Genomic DNA, 23329 nt, shown 5'->3' with positions numbered 1-23329 from the left:
ATCTCTCTCCCTCTCTCTCTCTCTCCTATAAACACCCAGCACCGCCTACCCTAGTGACCGCCTATCCATCTCCTCCCGTCGACAAATGGCTGCCCAGTATCCCCCTTTATTTTCCGACGTGCGAGTAGCCCCCTCTCCTCTATTTCTTGGCCAAAACATCTTATCCGCCACCAAAACCGACCATCAAACATCACCAACCACTGTGACCCACCTTTTTCTCTCCATCAAAACACGTCGAGCCCAAAAATAAACAACAGTTGAGAGAGAGAAAGGATATATGATGGAAATCGACTCCGATCTCCCTCCTTGAGTGATGGTGGTCTTAATCGCTGGCATAGGAGTGACAAGGAGTGGGAGACATTGTTGGTCAACCCCAAAATGCACCAACAATCATGGTAGCGCGTGGGTCCACCCACCACTACTATTTGAGTTTAATTCCAACAATTTCTCGATCGTTCCAACAACTTTAATTTGATTCCTACCCTCTAAAAGGTTGATTTTGAACCCCAATGAGTTTTTGAAAAAAAAATTTACATATTTTTGAATTTATGTAACAAAATATTGGTTATTGTTGAGGATTTTTAATTGATTATGTCTTATTGTAATTATTGAATAATGCTTGAAGTGTTGGGTTCAACCTTGAGGCCGTGATGCCACCGGGGAATTTATTTTCAAGGTGGAATAGGGTTGGAATTAATACATGAAGTTGAGAGGATTTTGAGGACATAATTACAGCCCAAACCAGAACCCAAAGTAACTATTTTTGTAATATTATTACTTGAAGGTGTTGGGTTATTTTATGTATATATGATAATTATATAAATTTTTAATATTTTTAAATTTATAAAATTTAAATTGATAATTTAAAAAAAATCTAATTAATTAAGTTATATCCACTCCGTTACAAAATGATTTTATTAAGAGATTGAACTGTAGAATTTTATTAAGAGATTGAACTGTAGAGGGACAGAGACGACATGAGACGTGATTTGTTTACCTTGCTTGCTTGTTTCCCTCTCGAGTCTTGAGCATTGTCCTCATGAGAAGAATCAAATCAAGTAAGTGATATCTTCTACATAAAAACTATGGCCATAAGCTCTCGAGTCCTGGATGATTGTCTCTCAAAGCAATTATGAAAACTGAATTGTCAAAGAAAACAAAGTCAGGAAGCTGAAGCACACAGAACGATGACATTCACTGGCCAACATGTAAATGCAGCACTTGTCACTCGAGGGTGTGAGCTCTCGAGCTTAAATTTGTTGTCATGATGGTCCCAAAGCTATTGTGGAATCACAAAAAACCATCATAGAAAGCTTCACGAGAAGCTCAAGAACACAACAAACTCGAAATTGGAGATTGGACGAAAAGCAAAATCAAAAGATGCAGAACCAGCAATTGGGAAAGCTAATAGCAGATCGAAGTGTAAAAGCAGCAGTACCAAAACTCTTGTATGATAGGGCAAATGTCGGAAGGAAAATATCAAGATGTGGTTGAATGGACTCCAGATTGCATGAACATGAGAAGAATTAAAAACAATATAACAAGGCTATGATCCGTAATCCAGCAGGCATCACCCAATGAGAACACGTACATTGGTAGATCAGCACCATCGGGATCGCCACGCAGCTAAGTTTTCCGGCACCTAGTGGTCACCATGGACTCCAAAAACGCCATCTCAGTTACTCCTTAACAAGAAAACAAAAATAACAGTAAATAAAATTGTTCTGTATATAATAGAAACTGCTGACAAGGACTTAATTTGTATCAAACAATAAACTGAAAGCTATAATAATGTGTCTTGAGAACAGATTACAAGCACCCTACTGCATTCAGCTATTCTCCTTTAGCAATATCTTGGAGCGAAACAAAGGACGGTCTTGCAAGCTTTTTCAATAACAAATTGTTTGGTCCAAGAATCCTTGACGCCATACTCCTTCATAACCCATGTACAAAATTCTTTAGGGTTGGTATGTGTGGAAACCGAGATGCAGAGACGGCCTTCAACTCCCCCCAAACTCGGTCACCGGAACATTGTAGAGGTAATGAAAACTGCCTATACTGCTCACTTTCAAAATCAAAAACACATAGAAACCCATTTGGGCCAAAACAGTAGTGAACTGTATGCAAAGATCCATGCAAAAAGGCACCACCATATCTATCCAGCCGACAAACCTTGCTAGGAGCATTTCCAACGCTTCTCCGCTGTCCCGTGTCGATTTTGTATGTTTCAGCACTATAACATTTGTAATTTTTTCCACAACAGAAGAGTTGAATTACTTTGTACTGTTTGCTCAAAGCACTGATTCCGAAACCCAGACTTATGCTGTGCCTTTCTTTCTTGGACGTTATTGGAATGGTGATTCACTCGTCTAGAAATGGATTGCATACGCAAACACTTTTATAGCCTGTATGTTAGTGATTTCTAAGCAAAACAACCCATTGAGAGAACCGATAACATCGAAATTATTGCCAGGAAACTTGCATTTATCAACCGTGGTGTGCTGGTGTTGGAGTCTGTTCTTTGAATAACAATAAGCTATATGGTTTATTAAATCAAAACTGGAAATTAAAAAAAAAAAGGCTTGATGGGTGAAAGAGTAACTTGATGCAGTCCCTAACCAAGGGAAATTGGCTACACTTGGTATACAATATATTAAAATAATAATTCAGCACATCAAAGTCAATGTTTTTGCATGCTAAATACACTTTTAAAACTCATCTCAGCGTCAACTTGGATCTTATATATTATTAATCCTCAACTATAATCCTCATAGGAGTAAATTTCTGATAAACATAGGATACCGATTCCTGGCACTAATTGCTCAAGCAGTAGAATAATTTTTGATATCTCCTAAAAAGTAGTGAAGGAAAATATAAAACATGTAGGAAAACAACGATTACTATGATAATAATTAGTGGGTACATTGTTGGTTTGGAAGGGTCTAAAACCCTAAAGCAAATATTTGGGCAATAAAAAAAAAAAAAAGAGTTTCATCAATGATAGAAGCAATGACATACAATTTATCTTTTGATATCAATCCATGTCGAACCTTCTGTCCCACTGCAAATTTCTCAAAGGGCAGAACAAAAATCTTCTTTTATTCGTAATAAACCCATCACTGTCACATGCTTGGCTGTGAGGAAGATGGAAACCACCAAAACTATCAAGATTTTTCTTTTTTTGGTTACACCAAATTATCAAGAATTTGACTAGCGCATTCGCTTCTTTAAGAATAGACGACAAACTTAACTTGCCTAAATTAATCTGCGAGACCCCTCTGCTTAAAAACATCGATTATAGCAACACCAATTTTTGCAGGAGACTCCACCACAGTAACTCCAGCTTCCCTTAGGGTCTTGATTTTGTCTTGTGCCGTACCCTTTCCACCTGAGACAATAGCTGCACAGAGACCAAAAAATAAAGATGTCAAGGCCAATAGGGTACCGAGCGAATGGCATCCAGTAAATGACAAGTTAAAATTTACAATCAAATAGAAATTTACCATTCAGGCTAGCATCATCACCTATAGGTTAATAAAGACCTTGATTCGAGATGGCGACATATAAGCCAGAAATACTCTGAAGTTAATTAAAGTAAGCAGAATAATTGTTGCTCATTTTTTAAGATTTCTTTTCAATAAAACGGTAACCTCAAAGGACTCCATGTGTAGAATTATCTTCATCTCCCAACTGTTCAAGTTGCCATTAGAATGTTATAGTTGCATGTAAGTTTAAATTTCCACAATTTTGCAAAGTCTAGGGTTTTAACTCTCTTCTTGTTAATCCCATCATCTATTGGGGTTAAGACCCATTACAGTGCCATGCTGCAGCCATTTCAAAAAGTTGGAGCTAATTATCATAGAAAAACCTGCAATCTTTTACTTCAAAAAAAATTTATAAGATCAGGACCTCTACTGACAACTTGTACATAGGATTATTATTTTGTTGTACAAAAGCTTCAGCACCTTTTGGGAAACATAAATTTAAGAATACTGAACCACAACGAATTCAACCCCCTCTAAACCTCCCAGCAAGACCTACATTCATCTTGGAATTTTTTAGGCTGCCCTGCTCCTACTTCAATCTCTATGAATGTAAACCCACATAGATGTGCACACAAAATGCAAGCATAAAATTAATATAAAGTGCACGACCAAGAACATTATACCTCCAGCATGTCCCATACGACGGCCTGGTGGTGCTGTTTGTCCAGCAATGAAGGCCACAACAGGCTTCTCAGTTCCACTTTCCTGTTAGAATGAATTCAATTTGATCACATATAAACAGACAGCAAAAAAAGATCCAGTAGCAATAATGCAGCAAGAATCTACTAAGATACAATCTACCAAGAAATAAGTTATATACCCTACAATTTCTAATAAAACATTGACTTATCTAATGTCCACGATAATTTATTTTTTCTCCGATAATGAAGCACGCCCATGAGATTTTCTGAAATTATAGTAGTCAAAAACCTTACTCGACACAGACACATTTGAACAGAAACCGAGACTGTTGACTATATAACCTTGATCAAAGATTTATATACTCACGTCACTAGCACTCTCTAAAACACATTATCAACAACCCCAATTCAATTCTCACAAATAACATCATAAAATCAAACTGAAAGGAAACATGGACGAGCAATAATTGAATCATCAATCAAAGAATGATGGCTGAAAGGATATCTCAGTCATTAGATCTGTTCAACCTCGGTTCTTTCAAAAACAAAGAGGCATGTGGAATTTGTCTCTCCTCCCCCTTAACAGAGGTTTTGCTTTAGTAATAAAAATAAAAATAACCATTTCTTTATTTAAAGGACAATAGACACAATCGAACTAATAAATCTGAAAACCTATAGATATATATAATTTAAGTCAACTACAGAAGATCTCATAGCATTTCATGGCCCAATAGATCCCATATTCCCATCAATTTTTTACAAATATATAAGATAATTAATTTACAGGGACTTGTTGTAATCTAGTTACAAAAACTGATTATATATACAAAATCCAAGTTCAAACGGAAACCACCAATGAATGGATGGCCATTACCTTTATTAATGCAGCAGCATCCTCTTCTGCAGTCCCACCTATCTCTCCTATAAGAATGATGCCTGAAATGCATAACGCAATTCTAGTTCACATGCATATCCTGTTTGTCCACTATCTACTACAATTCTTTCTGACACATCTATGGAGTATCAACATAAATAAAGGAAAAACAGAGTAATACTATGAAAAAATTAAAAAGAAGTGGAGAAAATAACCAGTAACGACCCCCACACAAAAAAAGCAAAGAAATAGAAAATCAAGAACATAGAAACTGAAAGGTGGTTTTGGAGAAACTCATTTATCAACAATGAGATAACTCATTCTCCTAAGAAAACAAATACAAAATACAGATACCATGTAACTTTACCCTAACACTTTAGAAACTGAAAGGTGGTTTTGGAGAAACTCATTTATCAACAATGAGATAACTCATTCTCCTAAGAAAACAAATACAAAATACAGATACCATGTAACTTTACCCTAACACTTTATCTAAGAATTTGAGGCCTCAAACAGAGACTGACAACATGGACACTTCAAAGCATCTGAGTAATAAAACAGCAAGGTTAATCAAGAGACTAAATTGTTACACTTTCAGACAATGGGCTTCAGGTCTCTGCACACAAACAGCTCCTACAGTCATGGGCAATGAGCAAAAACCTCAAACAAACAGAGGAGACAGAATAAAAAAAAATGTATGTATCTTCAGCTCCTAAACTGCCAAGTCTAAATCATCAACAGTAAAGCATGCTCAACGACACAGTTGATATGAACATAAATGAGTTTGTGTCTGTTTATGTGTGTGAAAGTTCCTAGCAACAAATTCTGCCACATTCTTCATTTGCAAATAGTTAAAGCAAGCAAGAAAATATTTCTGAGAACAATTTACCTTCTGTTTGAGAATCTGCAAGGAACTTCTCTATACAATCAACAAAGTTTGTTCCATTGAAAGGATCTCCTCCTATACCAACACAAGTGGATTGTCCAAGGCCAACAGCAGTTGTTTGGAAAACCTAAAAAGATAAAAAAATAAAAAATTGCACCCATAAGGTCGTAAACAAATAAAATAACAAGTAGCTTAGGACAAAAAGAAACTACTGAAGTCACAAAGCCTCGATGATATCAATTAAAAATCAAAGCAGATGGACATATAAAACTCTCATTTTATATTCAAGGAAGCAATTTGTGTATTTGAAGGTGTGCTTGGGGAAAACACAATCTTTTTTTTATAGGGGAACAATGTCTTGCTCTTCAAACAATCAATCGAACGAGCAAACCAAACTAACATCTTATCAACATATCATCATCGCATCAAATCAGGCCTTACCGCTTCATAGGTCAAAGTACCAGATCGAGAAACAATTCCAACACGACCAGGTTTATGGATGTAACCAGGCATTATACCTATTTTACATTCTCCTGGTTTAATAATACCAGGGCAGTTTGGCCCAATCAACCGAGTTTTAGATTGCCTGTTCAGAGCAGCCTTCACACGTACCTGAAATTTGTCGACATTATCTCAAAATCACTTCCAGAAGAACAAAGAAAAAACAAAAACAAAAACAAACCTAAAATCCAAGCCAGTATTCGAATACACGTAGATCCAAAATCCAACCACGAATCAGTATATTTACTACATTTAATTTATCCAGAAACCATTAATATAACTAACAATAAAATAGTTTTAGTTAAACAAATTTGAACACAGCCAACCAAATTATCAAACTTCGAGATGATAAATCACCGTATCACTGAACTAATGTAATTTCATTTCCAAAATTAAGAAAAAAACAAAATCAATTTTACCATATCATGCTGAGGTATTCCTTCAGTAATGCACACAACAAGATCCAATTCAGCTTCCATTGCCTCCAAAATTGCGGCCGCAGCAAATGGCGGAGGAACATAAATGACAGAAGCATTAGCCTTGGTTTCCGCCTTTGCTTCCGCCACCGTGTTGAAAACCGGAAGCCCTAAGTGCTCCGTCCCTCCCTTCTTTGGCGTGACACCTCCTACCTACCTCACCAAACAATCAAACAAACCGCACTTTAAGATTTGCTCACCGCCACGTCTCTCTTCTATGTAACAATTTTCCGAATATCAAATATAAAATTATCAAAAATAATAAAAATTAAATTTGAATTATACTTTTAAAAATAAGAAATGCGTAAGAAATTTGCTGTACCATTTTAGTACCGTACTCGATGGCTTGTTCGGTGTGGAAAGTGCCGTTTTTGCCAGTGATGCCTTGGCAAATCACGCGAGTGTTTTTGTCGACGAAAACCGCAGGAGGTGGTGGTGGAGGTGCCGCATAATTGCGAGTCTGCGACCGTGAGAGGTTGAAGAGAGAAGGGGTGGAGGAAGGCTTGCGTGACGCGATCGAGCCGAGTAGTTTCGCGACGGCTTGACGAGTCATCGGATTTTGCAGAAAAAGGTTCTGCTCACTGAGCTGGAGAGCAAAAAAGTTGGTAATTAAATTAAAACTAAATTAAAAAAATAAAAAAAAAATCAATTTTTACCGTACATTGCTAGATGTTTTTCCTCTACAGTAACAACAAATGAAGTGAAAATAAGGAGCAAAAACAGTTTTTAATATTTTAATAAATAAAAATATTATTTACAAAAAAAGAAATGAACGCGTGAGAACGTGGATGGTGTCCTTCTACTTTGGGTGGCATCTTTTAAAGCATGTTCGCCTTTACAGGTCGACCCAAAACTAGAATCAAGCCAGGTTTATAAAATAATTATAAGTATTTAAAATTGATCAATTGATTAATAACTCGATTAATTTAGTAAGACCTGATCAAAAACTTTATTGTAATTCATTAATTATTTTTTTATTTTTTATCAAAACAATATCGTTTTGATTTATATAAAAAATTAAGGTTGACTCGAGTAATTCAATAACTTGATCAATACTTATGATCCGGGTCTTGGGTTGAATCGATCACAAACCAAGTTTAAAAACACTGCTTACAGTAGTTGACAAACATCAACTTTTAGAGTAGAATTGGAATCTATTTGATGACTCATTCCTGCCTGGGCAACGTGTGTAAGGAATGGACCTTTGGTTTGGTGAAAGGGACATTTATTCTTTTTTCTTTCTTTCTTTTATTCTCTATTCAACGTTAACCTTTAATTTTTTAAAGCAATCTTTTAATATTTAATTTTTTAAATTTAATTTTTTATTATTTTTTATTTTATTTAAAATAATTTATAAAATTAATTTTTTTATTTTATTAATTTTTAATTATTTTTCATCTATTATATTTTATCTTAATTTTTTATAGTGCCTTTTTTTTTATTATTTTCTTGATTTATTTTATTTTGTCTCTCATTATTTCATTTATGTTTTATGTCAAATCTGATTTTTATTTTTTTAATTATTATTTTTTTAATTTTGATTAATTGAAAATTTTAATTCATAATTTTTACAAGCTTACCTTTTATGATGAGGTAACTCGATCACATGATTTGAGTCATGAGTTTTAAAGATTAGTCTGATTTGACTGTAATTATTTTTTTAATTTTTTTTTTAACATTAGGTTATTGAGTCTTCAACTTCATGATTTTTGTTGTTTTATTTTCTATAAAGTTATTCTGATTTCATATCATGGGTCTCAGGTTAGTCAAATTAACCAAGTTGATTGACTCAGATTTTTTTTTAACTTTTTTTTAATTAGTTTTTTTTTTAATTTTATCTTTCATTATTTCATTTGCTTGAGAGTTAACTTTCATTGTTTTATTCATTTTCTTTTATATGAGGTTATCTTGATTTCACAAGTGGGCCACAAGTTTGGCATGCTGATTATAGTCTGGTTTTTTAATTCTTTTTTAAAATTATTTTTTATTTATTTATCTTTTAGTGTTTTATTTGCTGGTAATTAAGTTTTATTTTTATTTATTTTTCTTTATACGAGTTATCTCGTTCTCATTTATTTTTTATTTTATTATTAAATAAGATCATTGATACCTTTTAGAAATAAAGAATATTTTTTCAATTATCTCTGGTAAATGAAAAATCAGAATCCTTGCTTTTGGATTCTAGAAACTCAATTTTTAACTCATTCTGAACTCATTCAAATCTAAAAATAAAAATCAATCAAATCAAAATAAACTAAATAAAACCAATTTAATTTTCTCGCCATGTTAGACAGAAAATCAAGCTCCATTGAACTCCTTTTTTAAGAAGAAGAATTTATTGATATAATGAATTGGTCGAACTCCTCTCAATAAAAGGAATTCATTGAAATAATAAATTGATCTTTGGAGCTGAAATGGAGAAGAAAGAAGAGAGAATGGAATTTTGTTGTAATTGAATGGGGCGTGGGTGGTTTCATTTGATTTTAGCCACACAAATAAATTTGGCTTTGCAATGAAACAATAATAAAGCTTGAGATTGTGTTGATTTAGGTTGCTTGAATTCAAATTTTTGAAAAAAAAACAATTTTCCTCTCACAATAATTCAAACCCTCGAATTCTACGATACGTTAATTATTGAGTTATAATATAAATTTGTTAATCAAATATCTAAGAAAATATATTAACTTGGTTCATTATTTATAAGAATCAACTCCACGTGTTTTTAGTTGTATTGCTAATTTATGCAGAATGTAATCACAAGACTAATTTAAATGCCATTTTACTTGTTTTTTTATAGGCACGCCATTTTACCATTAACTTTATCATAAAAAAATGCATAAATTTCATACAAGTTACGCATGATCAACTATTTCTGTAGCCATGAGTCTGTTAAGTGCTTGGCTCAGAAAACATGGCCAATCTTGGACTCTGCATGATGTTTCCACATCAAGGCCCTGCCTCGGCAATTCACGCAGGGCAGCAATCGCTCCTCGTCTCCGTTCTGCATTTTCAGGAGAGTGCAGCATGCAATAATTCCAATGTGCAGGCAGGTGCAAGCTCCTCCAGAGATTCTTCTATCTACACACAAAACCCAACAAATTTACATCGGACAGTGGATACTGAAAAATACTCCACAGCATGAGACAAGTGGGACATAAAATTTGTTGTCTGAAGCACTTTGTTAAAATTCTTGCACTGTCAAGTGTGATAACAATGTGTCCTAAAACTTCTATTAATCATGGATTATTTATTTGCTCTGCTTCATGACAATAAGAAAATTCAGATTGACTCGATCACAAGCACCATCTTGGGCACAAGCAATAAGAGATACCATAATAAAAAGAATTGAGCAAGAATCATACAGATCCTTAAATGGAGGGGAGAAAGTCACAGAATCATAATGACCTGAGATGGTAATGCCATCTAGGCAAGTGAGATTTTACACCTAAGAAGACACTGGGCACGAGCAAGAGCTTCAAATCCGAGGGACACTTTGTTCCTCTCAAAACCAATCTTCGCAATTGCACGCTTCAAGAAAGCACCAGCATATTTGATAAGACATCACAGACTTGTACCTCTTGAAGCAGGCAAAGGGCACCAGACAACCAAGCCCATGGAATTCGCAGAGAGGATTTAGGTGGGATCTTCTCCCTCCCATTCCCAGCATATTCTGGTTCAAAAAGAAGCTTATCCCTTGCATCCATTAGAAGATCCTGATATCGAAACAGCACGTAAGAGATCACAAAATCCAAAATTTCCTTCCCATGTCAGCAATTGTTTTTGCAAATCAGAAAAACCACAAGTTCCAATCTCGATTCCCCACCTGCCGAGACATAACAGCATCCAAGGTATAACCCTCTTCCTTTGAGCATTTTTCAATTGCATCACCGACTTAATAATCTCATCCTTCTCTGCCTTATCAGGAACACCAACAACCTGCCACTTCATTCAACTGCAGACCTTGACTAAATAAAACAAACAAAAACCCTACAAACAAGAAGAGCGAAACACACTCCAAACCATAGAAATGGGACCAAAAAAATCTGTTCCAAATAAACAACTTTCACTTCTCTGTTATTTTCGAGATCTAAGAGCTCAACAAAACAAAAACACTAACTAAAGAGAGCTTTACTGGGTTCATCTAACCTGATAACAAGTGACGGGGATTTCAACAGTGGCTGTAGCCGCGGCATTGTCAAGAATGCGAGTATCAGTAGTGGCATTCAAAATCCACTTGCTGTTGTTGGATTCGAAATCACTCTTTCTCGAAAACCTGGAAACAGATACTCCAATTCCAAAGGAGGAGGAGGAAGCAGTTTTTTTAACAAAACCCGAGCAAAGCAGAGAGCGTTTTGGACAATCGCTTTTTCTGTTAAAACTGACCTCGGGATTTCGATATAAATAACAGTACCACCAACGAGAAGAAGAAAAGGAAGAAAGAATCGTCGGAGTCACATTCAAAGTAGACACTGCCATTTTTCCTTCTTGCTAAACCATGAAAAGCTGCAGCTGCTAGTAGTGGCTTAGTTGCAGCAGTTGCTGCTATATTGGAGATGATGGTAGAAACGCTTGAATTTTTGGAGGAAGGAGGGGAGAGATTATGGGCTTTGATTTTGTCAATTAAATTAAGATTTGTTCGTTAAATATGAGAGAAATAGATTAGACTAATGAGGCAGTGAGATCTAGAGAACCGTTGCTGTGTTAAAGTTTTTGCAGCTTTTTGTGCGATTGCGTCCTCTTTATGTGAATCTTAATCCATACAGGTCCTTGCTGGTGTTTTGCTTTTCTGGTTTATGTGGGTCCAGGCTGCTTCGTGGCCCAAAATTGTTGGGCTGAAGGGAAAGCATTTTGAAACTATAACCGTTAGGCTGAAGGGAAAGCGTGGAAAGTCGAGTCCTTAAAATTCAGCCCAGCCTAACAAGGCCATCCAATTACCAAGCGACCCAAAGCATGACCCAAATCTAAACCCTTAAAATTAATGATTTGTATTATAAAAAGTAAAGATATCATCTCATAGATATATTAGTTTTAAAATTTAATTACTCAATTAAAAAAATGTAAATTAAAATAAATATACTATGCTAATTTAACCTAATAAGTAATTAAAATTTTTATTTTATTTTATGATCTAAACTAATTAGAACAAAAATCAAATAAATCAATTTTGATCATTTTTTACTATATATGCACCTTTTTATTTTTTATTTTTTTCCCATTTCCTTTGACTTTCTCACTTCTACTCAAATCGGATATTGACTTTTAGAGCTCCTGTATCATTTTAGAGTTGAAAAGAAAATGAACGGACTAATGGGATTTGAAAAAGTAGTTCACCTTAAAAAATTATATAAGGTATGGTTTGCTATTGTAATTCAAGTAGTTTTCAAAGTCATTTTTAAAATAATTTTTGTATAAAAAAATTTCAATTTAATGATTTTTTATAGCTTTCTTGATGAAATAATATTTCAAATTCCTTTTTGTTGGATTCAAAAACTAAAATCATTTTGAAAATTCACTTTAAAAAAGTAATAAAATTATTTGTAAAAATCATCAATTTAATTCCACTTTATATTTATATTAAAAGACATTAGCTTTTCATGCAAATTCACAATGAAAAGTTGATTTTGTTCTTTGTGGGCAAGCATGGGTTTCGGGATTAGTAGGTAATTTCACATTTTTAGCTACAATAAAATTACTAAACAGCCCTTGGAAAGAGGAAAAAAAAACAAGTTCTTATGGATTCTAGAGCTTTTCAAGTTTTAAGTATTTTTTTGTACTAGTCAATTACTTAAATATCTCTAAAAAATAAATCTATTAACAATGGAGGTAGGGGCACTTTTGGTTTTTTATTATGGTTTTTTTTGTAATTCTCACATAGAGTGAGAGGTGATTGAATAATTTTATAAATGTAAATTAATATTTTATCCAGGACCTAGCTGAGACATGCTTTGCACGCGCTAGCGAGGAAGCACCGCTCGCGTGCTTTGTGTGGAGCGTGCAGCACCCCAACACCGCCTAACGCTGCCTTTCAGGGCGTTATTAAATGCATCACGTCACCTTATCATGGTTATTTTTTGTTAAGTTAAATTGGATCCTCATTCTTTTGATTGCAATGCATTTGGTCTTGAATCATTTCGTTCTTTGACACTTGATTTTTATATCAAATCCGGTCCTCATTCTTTTAATTACAACGTGTCTGGTCTTGAATCATTTATTAGGTTAATTTTTTTTTAATTTCATCCATTTACACTTGATTTTAAATTAGATTTGGTTCTTATTCTTTTGATTGTAATGTATTTGGTATTGAATCCATTATTCAATTAATTTGTATTTGAATTTCATCAATTGATATTTTATTTTTATATTAAATATGCTCCTCATTCTTTTGGTTGTTATTTTTAGTTATTCTTATAATTTTCTTAATTGATTTTTTTTTTCAATTGCATACCTTATGATTTAGTTTTTTTTTTCATGTCAAATTTAGTACTCTTTCTTTTTAAATTTATATTTTTTCAATTACTTTTGTTTTTTAATTAATTTTTTCAAGTTTATCTCTATTTTTTTTAGTTGGTTAGGAATCTTACATTGCTGTTTTTTCATGTCTGTCTTTTATGTCGTGGTTCGGCTTCATGATATATGTCATAGGTTTTGAAAATTAGACAAGATTGGCTTCAATTATTTTTTTATTATGTTTACAAATTTTATCCATTATCATTGTGTTCGTTACAAATTGGTATTCTTTGTTTTTTTTTGTTCTATATTATTTTGTGAATTTTTTTTTTTTTTTAATTTTACCTTTCAATTTAATATTTGATGATAGTTAAGGTTTGAACCTCGATGTTTTGGTTTTTTATTTTGATTCTTAACTTTTTTTTTTATCATATTTTAATTTTTTTTTTATCCTTATATTCATAATCTTGATCTAAACAAAAATGTCCCCATTCTCTTGATTTTTTTTTATCTTGGATTCATTTGTTAATTTTTCCCCTAGTTTTTCCCTTCAATTCAAAATTGTAGTTTTTCGTCTCAATTTATTTTTTGAATGGGGGCCTTATTCTCTTAATTGCGATTTTTTTATCCTTTAATTTTGTTTATTTCATCATTCAATATTTTATTTATTGGTATTTGGTTTCCTTAGTTTTTCTCATTGTTTTTAGGCCCTATCCAAGAGTCAATCCAGGACAATTATCAAGTTACAGGTCGAGTGAGTTGATTCGAGTTAACCCAAGTCAATCAAATTTTTTTGTTTTGTAAGAAATTCAAAATGATACCATTTTGGAGAAAAAATACTTAACAGGTTTCGGCTGGATTTACCCCGGGTTAATCGAAACATGGGTTAATCGGGTTTTTAACTATCTTATACTAAATCAAATTTCCCCCAATGTCTTTTAAAGTCACTTTTTTTTTATCCTTTTTGATTTTGTATTTCGAAGTTTGAATCTTTTTAAAATTAAAATTAAACTTTTTTTTTTCCTTCTATTAAATTATCTTATTCGCATGATCCTTCTTATGGATTTTAACAGCCTCACTTGGTTTTGTTGGTGCTTTGTTTTTTAATATTTTTTTTCATTGATTTTTTTTCCTGATTTCCTCTTTCTACATTTTAATTTTAGGGGATTGACGATCATTATTTTTTTTAAGTTCTCTTTTTATGATGCCAAGTCATGAATTTATTTTTGTTTTTTAAAATACAATCATAACGCTTGAGTATTGTTTTTTTAAGTTGTAAACAAATTAGTCTAGCTCGCGATGAAGCACGGGTCATGTATCTAGTATTATCTCAACCATATCAACAAACACACAACTAACTATTAACAAAAATGCAACCAAATAGTTAAAATGGATTATTGTTCATGGTTATCAAACACTGTCCACCAAGTTTTTTGTGGAAACCCATAACTTGAAGCCGACTAAAGTTGACTAGCTTCGGTTTTTAGTCATCTGGTTGTCTTGATCAAAATGATCATGTTAACTTCAATAAAAAAAATTTAAAATAAAAATAATTAACCTGGGTTAATTTTTTCACATGAAAATTAATTTAATAACTCAATGATCCATATTTGTTTTTTAGGCTAGCTCCGAAGAAGTTGATATACTTCTGTCTTTGATTTTGTGAAAAATCCATGACTTTTATGCAGTCTCTTATGATAGGAGTGTGCAAAATAACTTTTAATTACCTTTGGTGTTTGTAATTACGGTAATAATTATTTTTCAAAATATTTTTTATTTAAAAATATATTAGAATAATATATTTTTTATTTTAAAAAAATTATTTTTAATATTAATATATCAAAATAATTTAAAAATTTATAAAAAAAAATTAATATTTTTTAAAAATATTTTCAAAACATAAAAACAAACATGCTGTTCAAATTTGCAGAGACATATACTCTAACAGAGTGCTTAACACACGTCTAACTTTCTAGGCACTTAAAAACTTCTCACTAGAGTGCCATATCTCTTCAGATGATAACAAAAGCTTCTATTTCAAAATATAAAGGGAGAAAAGGCTTGAATAATAGAGAATTAGGAAAGCAATTTTTTTATTGAAGAGGCTTCTTCTTTAGGATCTATCCTTCCGAGATTCGTACCCAAAACATTACACACAAACTCTATACATACTACTCTGAAGCTTTGGCTTACATCACCCATTACATCAGTAAGTACTAAAGCATATCCAATAATACACACTCTTTCTTACATTACTCATTACATCAGCAAGTACTAAAGCACATTCAATAATAGATACTCATATGACAATGACTTATGACTCAGTAAGCTCTAAACACAAACAAGCTTGTACAACACATTAATATCAACCGACAATAGATTCATGATCTGGAGAGAGATTCTGATCTAACAGATCATCATAATCACAAATAGTTTGGACTTGTAGGGCCAACACATAATCATTTTCTGCAAGCATGTCCAGTTCATGTGATTTCAGAAGTTTTGGTATTCCTAAAACTATCTGTTTGAGTGTTTTATTGTTGTACTGCATCTTCAGGTCAAGAAGATGAGCAGAATGTTGAGGATCATACAGATCATAGTTAATTTTTTCGTCTGGTTCTATTTTTTTAGGCTATATTTTATTAGGAATAATGTTGTTATTAAGGCATATAATTTTTTGCAAGGTCCTGATGTTCAGGAGATTATTTAAGAGGTTTTTATACATAGGGTATTCATGGGTATTGAAAAACTCATAACCAAATTGTCAAAGAAAACTTTAAATAGCCTGTAAAATATAAAAACAAAGAACAAATAAGTAAAAGTTTGCTTAATTGATTTGTTATCAAGTATACTGCGGTGCACTTCAATTTAACAGATCTGGACACGAGGCCATTTGAATTTTTTTTTGTTGGAGAAGAGAGATCTATTAAATGAGGTTGTAAAACTATGTGAGAAATTTTCGAGGATAGGTTAAAGAGTCCAGTACATGCTGATATAATAAATGATGTAAGCAAAATATTTATGGGCCAGCTAATGAGAGGTGCTCAATCGAACATGACTCTCCCCGCTGGACACACATGCTACCTACCAGACCATCAAATTTGAAGTATAAGTAGTCCCATCTACCATGATAAACCTACATCTCTCGCTCCTCCGTCTGTCTTTCAATAGTGTGAGCAAACACAAAGAAGTCTGCGCATAATGGAGGACACGGTTGTTTTGTACCCATCACAGAGCCATTTGTCCTCCATGTTGGAATTGGGCAAGCTAATACTCAAACACCGTCCTTCTGTCTCAGTCACCTTCGTAATGTCCAACCCTTCAACTGAATTAGTCTCCGCCAATCCTTTCATTACTTTTATTCCCCTTCCCGAAGTTTCTCTTCCATCTCCCATCACTTCATTTTTAGATTTAGGAGCCTCATTCTTTGAGATCTCTAAACTCAACAACCCAAACCTCCACAAAGCCCTTTCAAGTCTTTCTACGTCCTCCAACATAAAAGCCCTGATCATAGATTTCTTTTGCAGCCCAGCATTCGAGTTTCTCTCCTCTAGGCTCGACATCCCCATTTACTATTTCAACTCTTCCGGTGCCTGTGGCTTGTCCATGTTTCTTTACTTGCCTACCTTAGATAATAACATCACTGAGAGCTTGAAAGACCTGGACATCCTTGTTGAGTTTCCTGGTTTACCAAAAGTTCCATCAAAAGATATCCCGCCATTTCTTTGTGACCGATCTCATAGAGTTTACCAGTACTTCGTCGATACTGGAAAGCAGATGTTCAGGTCTGCAGGAGTTGTTGTAAATACGTTCGAGTCACTAGAGCCAAACACATGTAAGGCAATACAAGAAAGAAAGTGCATCCCAAATGAGCCCCTACCACCAATATTTTATGTCGGTCCCCTTGCAATCACTGGTGAAAGCAGAAAGGAAAATGAGTGTCTAACTTGGCTAGATTCACAACCAAGTCGCAGTGTTTTATATCTTTGTTTTGGCAGTATGGGAGTCTTCAGTTCAAGTCAGTTGAAGGAAATTGCTATTGGGTTGGAAAAAAGTGGGGTCAGATTCTTGTGGGCAGTGCGTGCTCCAAAAGAAGATGGCCAAACCCAAGCTAGAAAGACAGGTATAGCAACAGAACCATGTCTGGAGTCGATATTTCCAGAAGGGTTCTTGGATAGAACCAAAGACAGGGGATTTATAGTGAAGTCATGGGCACCACAACTTGCAATACTTAACCATGGCTCGGTTGGTGGGTTTGTGACTCACTGTGGATGGAAGTCAATACTTGAAGCTGTGTGTGCAGGGGTGCCGATGTTGGGTTGGCCTCTATTTGCAGAGCAAAAGATGAATCGTGTTAGCTTGGTTGAGGAAATGAAGGTGGGTCTAGCGGTGAAATTGGCGGATGAAGATTTTGTCAGTGCGGCTGAGTTGGAGGAGCGTGTGACTGAGTTGATGAACTCGAAGAAAGGTGAAGCTCTTCGAGAACGAGTCAAGGCTTTAAGAGAGGCTGCGGTGGTTGCTAAAAGTGAAGGAGGTTCTACTTATGTTGCCATGGAGAGGCTGGTGGAATCATTCAAATAGCTGCTAAATAGCTAGAGCTGAAGATTAAGTCTTCTATCAATTCCACAAGAATAAACCATTGCTCAGCAGTGATTTGTGTCGGTTTATTATTATTATTATTATTATTATTATGAATTTGCAATGTGTGATTTGAATAATTAAGGAATTTAAATGATTTACTATATCAGTTCTTCTTCTTTCTTTTTTTTTGAAATATTTACGAAAACTTATCAAAATTAAATGGCCTCGAATGGTTTTCTGGTAATTTTGATTAAAAAATAAAAAAATGATTTAGTTTGGTTTTAGATTAAAAACAAAAATAAATAAATTAAACCAAACCATTCAAAAAAAACTTGTTATAAACTAAAAACTACTATAAATTTATTAAATCAAAGCTTGTAAATATAGCCAGAATAAATATTTATAAATTTAACTTATTCAATTTTAACAAATATAAAACCAAACTTAATTAAGGGTACAGTCATCACTATGGTGCTTAGATTATTTGGATATATATTAATATTAAAAATACAAAATTTTTAGATATTACATCGGCACGTGTGCATACCTGAAAATCGGCATATCAATGTGCTTTACTGCGACGTTACATCGCCTACATATAATAATTAACAAATCTTAAGTAAGTGGGATAAGTGTCTATTGATATGATAATTAACATATGATTCTATGGACACGTCACAATAGCATTATCATAGAATATCATGATACTATACTTTAAATAAATATTTTTCTTAAAATCAAATTGATTTTAACCAGATTAACGGAGCGACAAGTGCTTTTATTGAGTTGAATTAGATAAATTTTTATTCAATTTATTTTGAAACTCGATCTAGAGTCTGTGCTAACAAATTACTATATAAACTCATCAAGCTCAACTACATTAAATAATATTATCAAAAATATTTTTCACAATAATGCGGGAGTAGTATATTTTTTTTTTTAACATAAACAAATAAAAAACATTGATGTTATTGTAGTTGATCCTTGTTGATTTAAGCTTAATGTATATGTATAGCTAATCTAAAATTATTAAACCTAATATCTCTCGCTAAACTTACATTTACTTATACCCATATCGTTTTAATCGGGAATCCATATCTATACTAATGTTTATAACTAATCTTAGTGGCTATTTATGATGCTAAGCTTAAAAAAAAATGTTGCTAGACATCTTAAATTGTAAAAAAAAAAATTTGTTTTGTTTCTAATACTTAAACAACATAAAACACTTTTAGTTAAAAAAAACTTATTTTATAAAAAAATATTTTTTTAATCTTGGATGAAATATACTTTTTAAAAATTATAAAAAAATAAAAAATATCTTATCATTTATTGATTATATCAAACTCCATCATTTATAATACGTAAGATAACATGCAAAATTTGAAGAAATAAATTAAATTAAATTATTATCTAATAAACTAAAACTATTCAGTCTTTTACTGTGGATTGCACAGTGCAGTCCACAATGAAAAGACTGAGCTGCTTTTTTTTTTAATGAATATTTTTTTTGTTTAATTTTTTTGTTAATGTTTTTCTATTTAGTTATCAAACTTTCATGACATGGATTCCGGGTTTAACGGGTTAACTTTGATTTTTTTTATCTGGTTTTTCTTTTTAATTAATTTTTTCATATAATTTAGTTTGTCAGTGTAAAATTTTTTTCTATTTAATTATCAAACTTTCATGACATGGATTCCGGATTTGACGGGTTAACCCGTAAATTTTTTTTCTTATTCAGTTTTTCAAACTTTCATTACACGAATCTCAGGTTTGACGGGTTAATCAGGTTACTTTAGATTTTTTTCTTCATATAGACTTTTTTTTCTTTTTAATTTTTTTTGTTTAATAGTTTTTTTTTGCTTTTTGCTTTTTTTTTCTTTATATTTTTTTTAAAATTTAGATTATTAATATTAAATTGTTTTCTATTTAATTATCAAATTTTCATAACATGGATCCCAGGTTTGACGGGTTAACCTAGTTAATTTATATAATTTTTTCTTTTTCTTCATTAGTTTTTTTTCTTCCTGTAGGTTTTTTTCATTTGTTTTTTTAATCAGTCTTTTTTTTGTTTAATTTAGTTCATTAATATTAATTTTTTTCTATTTAGTTATCACACTCTCATGACACGAATTCCATGTTTGACGGGTTAATCCAGTTGATTTGGATTATTTTTCTTTTTCTTCATTAGTTTTTTTCTTCTAATTTTATTTTTTAATATTATAATTAACCTACATTGAAAAGGCTGGGCAATTTTTTTCGCTTTTTTTCTTTCTTTTTTTAATAAATATTTTTTTTGTTTAATTTAGTTTTTTAATGTTAATTTTTTTTCTATTTAGTTATCAAACTTTCATGACACGAATTCTGGGTTTGACGAGTTAACCCGAGATTTTTTATGGTTTTTCTTTTTAATTAATTTTTTTTTAATTTAGTTTGTTAATGTTAAATTTTTTCTATATAGTTATTAAACTTTCATGACACGGATCCTGAGTTTAACGGGTTAACCTAGCTAATTCTAAGTTAACCCGTAAATTAAACTTTCATGATACGAATCTCAAGTTTAAAGGGTTAATCTAGTTAATTCAGATTTTTTTCTATTTCTTCATGTGGCTTTTTTATTTTAAATTATTTTTTTAGTATTTTTGTTTTGTTTTTCTTTTTTCTTTTTTTTTCTTTTTAATTAATTTTTTTAAATTTAGTTTGTTAATATTAAGTTTTTTTCTATTTAGTTATCAAACTTTTATGACACGGATCCTAAGGTTTTTTTTCCTTTTTTTTCTTTTTAATTATTTTTTTTGTTTAATTTAGTTCATTAATATTAATTTTTTTCTATTTATCTACCACACTTTCACGACACGAATCCCAGGACCCGATTTTGTGGGTTAACCCAGTTGATTCAATTTTTTTTTCTCTTTCTTCATTGGTTTTTTTTTCTTTCAATTTCATCTTTAAATATTGTAATTAACTATAACTAAAAGACATCAACCTTTTTTCTTTCAATTTCATGACACGAAACTCAGGTTTGACATGTTAACCTGGTTTAACGGGTGAAACCAGTTGATTCAGATTTTTTTTATTTTTTTAAGTAGGTTTTTCCTTTCAATTTCATCTTTTAATATCGATTTGATTAAGAATTAAAATTTATGATTTATTTTGTTTACTGTTCATTAGATTATTGTGATTTCGTGAGAGGATTTTACTGTACCTCTCCTTGCAAAGCACTATTCATCAGAATAATGCTTTGTTTTTTTCTTTTCAATTAATCTTTTTTTTAATTTTATTTTATAATATTAATTTTTTTTCTTTTTCATTATCACACTTTTATAACACGATTTTATAGCCAGATCCATATCCTAGGCTCTGGGTTTGATACTATAACCAAACTCACATAAACTTCGGTCAAGTAAGTTTAATATTATTTTGATATTATAAATATAACTTTTGAGTTAGGCGCAGTAGACAGACCCAATGCTTTTAGGTGTAGCTTTGCACAAAAACTTAACACGCTTAAATCTGAACTTTTTTATATATTTTTATGCAAAAAAAAGTTAATCCGCAGAGTAGCGCCGGACACATTCTAGTATATACTAATTCACAACCAAATATTAAAATCGATGTACTTTTTATTATAATTTTCATGTATTATTTTTATTTTTAAAATCATATCAATTTACGAATTAATAAAAATAAGACGAGCAAGCACCAAGAGAGAACATCTATTGCAAATTTACGAATCAGAGCTCTGTTGCCATCTTTTTTTTTTTTAGTGATGATCTTATTTTGGATTAACTCTCATATATATATATATATATATATATATATATATATATATATATATATATACACATAAAACAAATTACTCTTCAATCAAATTGCAAGTAAACTGTTCATAAAAAAATTGATTTTTCTGTAATTTCTCTTGGGATACGAAACTTCCAGTGATAATAAGAAAAGTATAGTTGCTCACCAACCAAGCTATAACACAAGCTTCCATTGCTTTGTCCATTTTACTCTTTACAGCAACCCAAAAAGAGCATTAAAAGCTGTGATAGTGAGTGAAATTTGTGTTTGGGATTGGGATAATAATAATGATTTAAAATATTTTTTATTTAAAAATATATTAAAATAAAATTTTAATTTTTTAAAAATTATTTTTAATAGTAATACAAAAAAATAATCTAAAAACATAAAAAAATTTATTTTAAACAAAAAAAATTATTCTTTTTTTTCTATAACCCGCGGTGTCTGAATCAGTTTACGTGCACCACAACTAATCCCCGGATCCATTGAACACTCTACAAGCCCAGTAGACAAATAAAACACTGCGGGAATGACAGACATGCACGCTGAGATTTGAACCTAGAAAATGAAGGTAAGAAATCCTTACCAAAACCGCTAGATCAGAGGCCTCGGTGCAATTTACACAACATTCTTTTTTTTTAGTTTAACGTAGGTGTCCGGACCAGCTTGCGCGCACCTCAACTAATCTCACGGGCCCTGAAGTTAACGATCATGTAAGCCTCCGGTGGTTATCATATGTGCAACCACATGGTTCAAACCTAAGACCACAAAAAAAACAAACCTTTTAAATTTTTATCTCTAGATCACCACCTAAATAGTTGCATTCTTAATCATAACTGTGCTGAACCAGAACAATAACTACTTTTCATGGGTTCCCTGCAAGACAATAATCGACGGGTCCTATATTATTTCCACGGTAGATGAATAGCTGACTTTAGTCCCCTAGCTTAGTTCTTACCCCAGAATCAATTCACTCCTCACCCTCTCATCTACGGTATTTACTGCATGATTCGTTGGATATAAAATTTTTAAAATATATAATTTTTTTCTATTTATAAGTAAAATTTTAATTATAAAATCAAAATTTAAGGTACATGAAATATTTTTCTTTTAACTATTGATACAAGTATATCTTTAATTGATTTGATTTAACTTGGTTTATTTTATCCGACTCATAACTTAGATCATAAATCCAACTAAGCTGGGTGGCACTATTTTTAAAAAATAAATTTTATTTAATTATATAATAATAAAAATATATATTATTCTAAAAATAAAATAAATAAATAAATAATGATGGTGGTGTAAAAGTTTTTGGTAATATTATAAAAAGACTTTATTACTCTTGTAAAAATTGAATGTTTTTAATAAAATAATATGTTCTTAATTAATTTAAAAATTCAATAAACTAATAAAATAATAATATTTTAAAGTAATTAAATTTTTTAAAATTAAATTAAATAAAAAATACCACTATAAAAGGATTAACCATGTATTTTTTTTTCTTGTTTTACATTTCAATAATTTCATTTTTAATTTATTATTTCTATCATAATTTCAAAACATTATCTTACCTA

The 23329-nt window shown here is 31.8% G+C and overlaps 3 protein-coding genes and 1 non-coding gene across 6 annotated transcripts; 1 reads left to right on the top strand and 3 right to left on the bottom strand.

Annotated features, from left to right (window-relative positions):
• Positions 1-2881: 2881 nt before the first annotated feature.
• On the bottom strand, positions 2882-7509 carry LOC133678992 (succinate--CoA ligase [ADP-forming] subunit alpha-2, mitochondrial-like). Of its 2 annotated transcripts, XM_062101546.1 has the most exons (8): positions 7246-7509; positions 6867-7076; positions 6388-6558; positions 5950-6073; positions 5061-5122; positions 4169-4250; positions 3256-3400; positions 2882-3134 (listed from the first exon to the last, which is right to left on the bottom strand). In XM_062101546.1, exons 1-7 carry the CDS (start codon positions 7474-7476, stop codon positions 3261-3263), a joined length of 1020 nt encoding a protein of 339 aa, XP_061957530.1. In that variant the 5' UTR covers positions 7477-7509; the 3' UTR covers positions 2882-3134; positions 3256-3260. The 2 variants fall into 2 exon arrangements, with proteins under 2 accessions (XP_061957530.1, XP_061957529.1); XM_062101545.1 differs by having other exon boundaries at positions 2882-3400.
• Positions 4637-4768, bottom strand: LOC133679028 (small nucleolar RNA snoR111). Its single transcript, XR_009836091.1, has one exon. It is a non-coding gene; the product is annotated as a small nucleolar RNA snoR111 (small nucleolar RNA).
• Positions 7510-10457: 2948 nt separating the features above from the next.
• Positions 10458-11638, bottom strand: LOC133678686 (plastid division protein CDP1, chloroplastic-like). Of its 2 annotated transcripts, none has more exons than XR_009836022.1 (3): positions 11070-11638; positions 10747-10875; positions 10458-10636 (listed from the first exon to the last, which is right to left on the bottom strand). XR_009836022.1 is itself a non-coding variant. In XM_062101127.1 (3 exons), the coding sequence occupies exons 1-3, from the start codon at positions 11397-11399 to the stop codon at positions 10627-10629; spliced, it is 453 nt and encodes a 150-aa protein (XP_061957111.1). In that variant the 5' UTR covers positions 11400-11638; the 3' UTR covers positions 10458-10626. The 2 variants fall into 2 exon arrangements, 1 of the variants encoding a protein (XP_061957111.1); XM_062101127.1 differs by having other exon boundaries at positions 10747-10859.
• A 4873-nt stretch (positions 11639-16511) lies between these two features.
• Positions 16512-18112, top strand: LOC133678139 (UDP-glycosyltransferase 88B1-like). Its single transcript, XM_062100351.1, has one exon. The coding sequence runs from the start codon at positions 16572-16574 to the stop codon at positions 17949-17951; it is 1380 nt and encodes a 459-aa protein (XP_061956335.1). The 5' UTR covers positions 16512-16571; the 3' UTR covers positions 17952-18112.
• Positions 18113-23329: the final 5217 nt, after the last annotated feature.

The sequence above is a fragment of the Populus nigra genome, chromosome 18, assembly GCF_951802175.1.
Source record: "Populus nigra chromosome 18, ddPopNigr1.1, whole genome shotgun sequence".
NCBI lineage: Eukaryota > Viridiplantae > Streptophyta > Magnoliopsida > Malpighiales > Salicaceae > Populus > Populus nigra.
The sequence above is the reverse complement of the archived record's forward strand: the minus strand, read 5'-3'. Positions and strand labels throughout refer to the sequence as shown.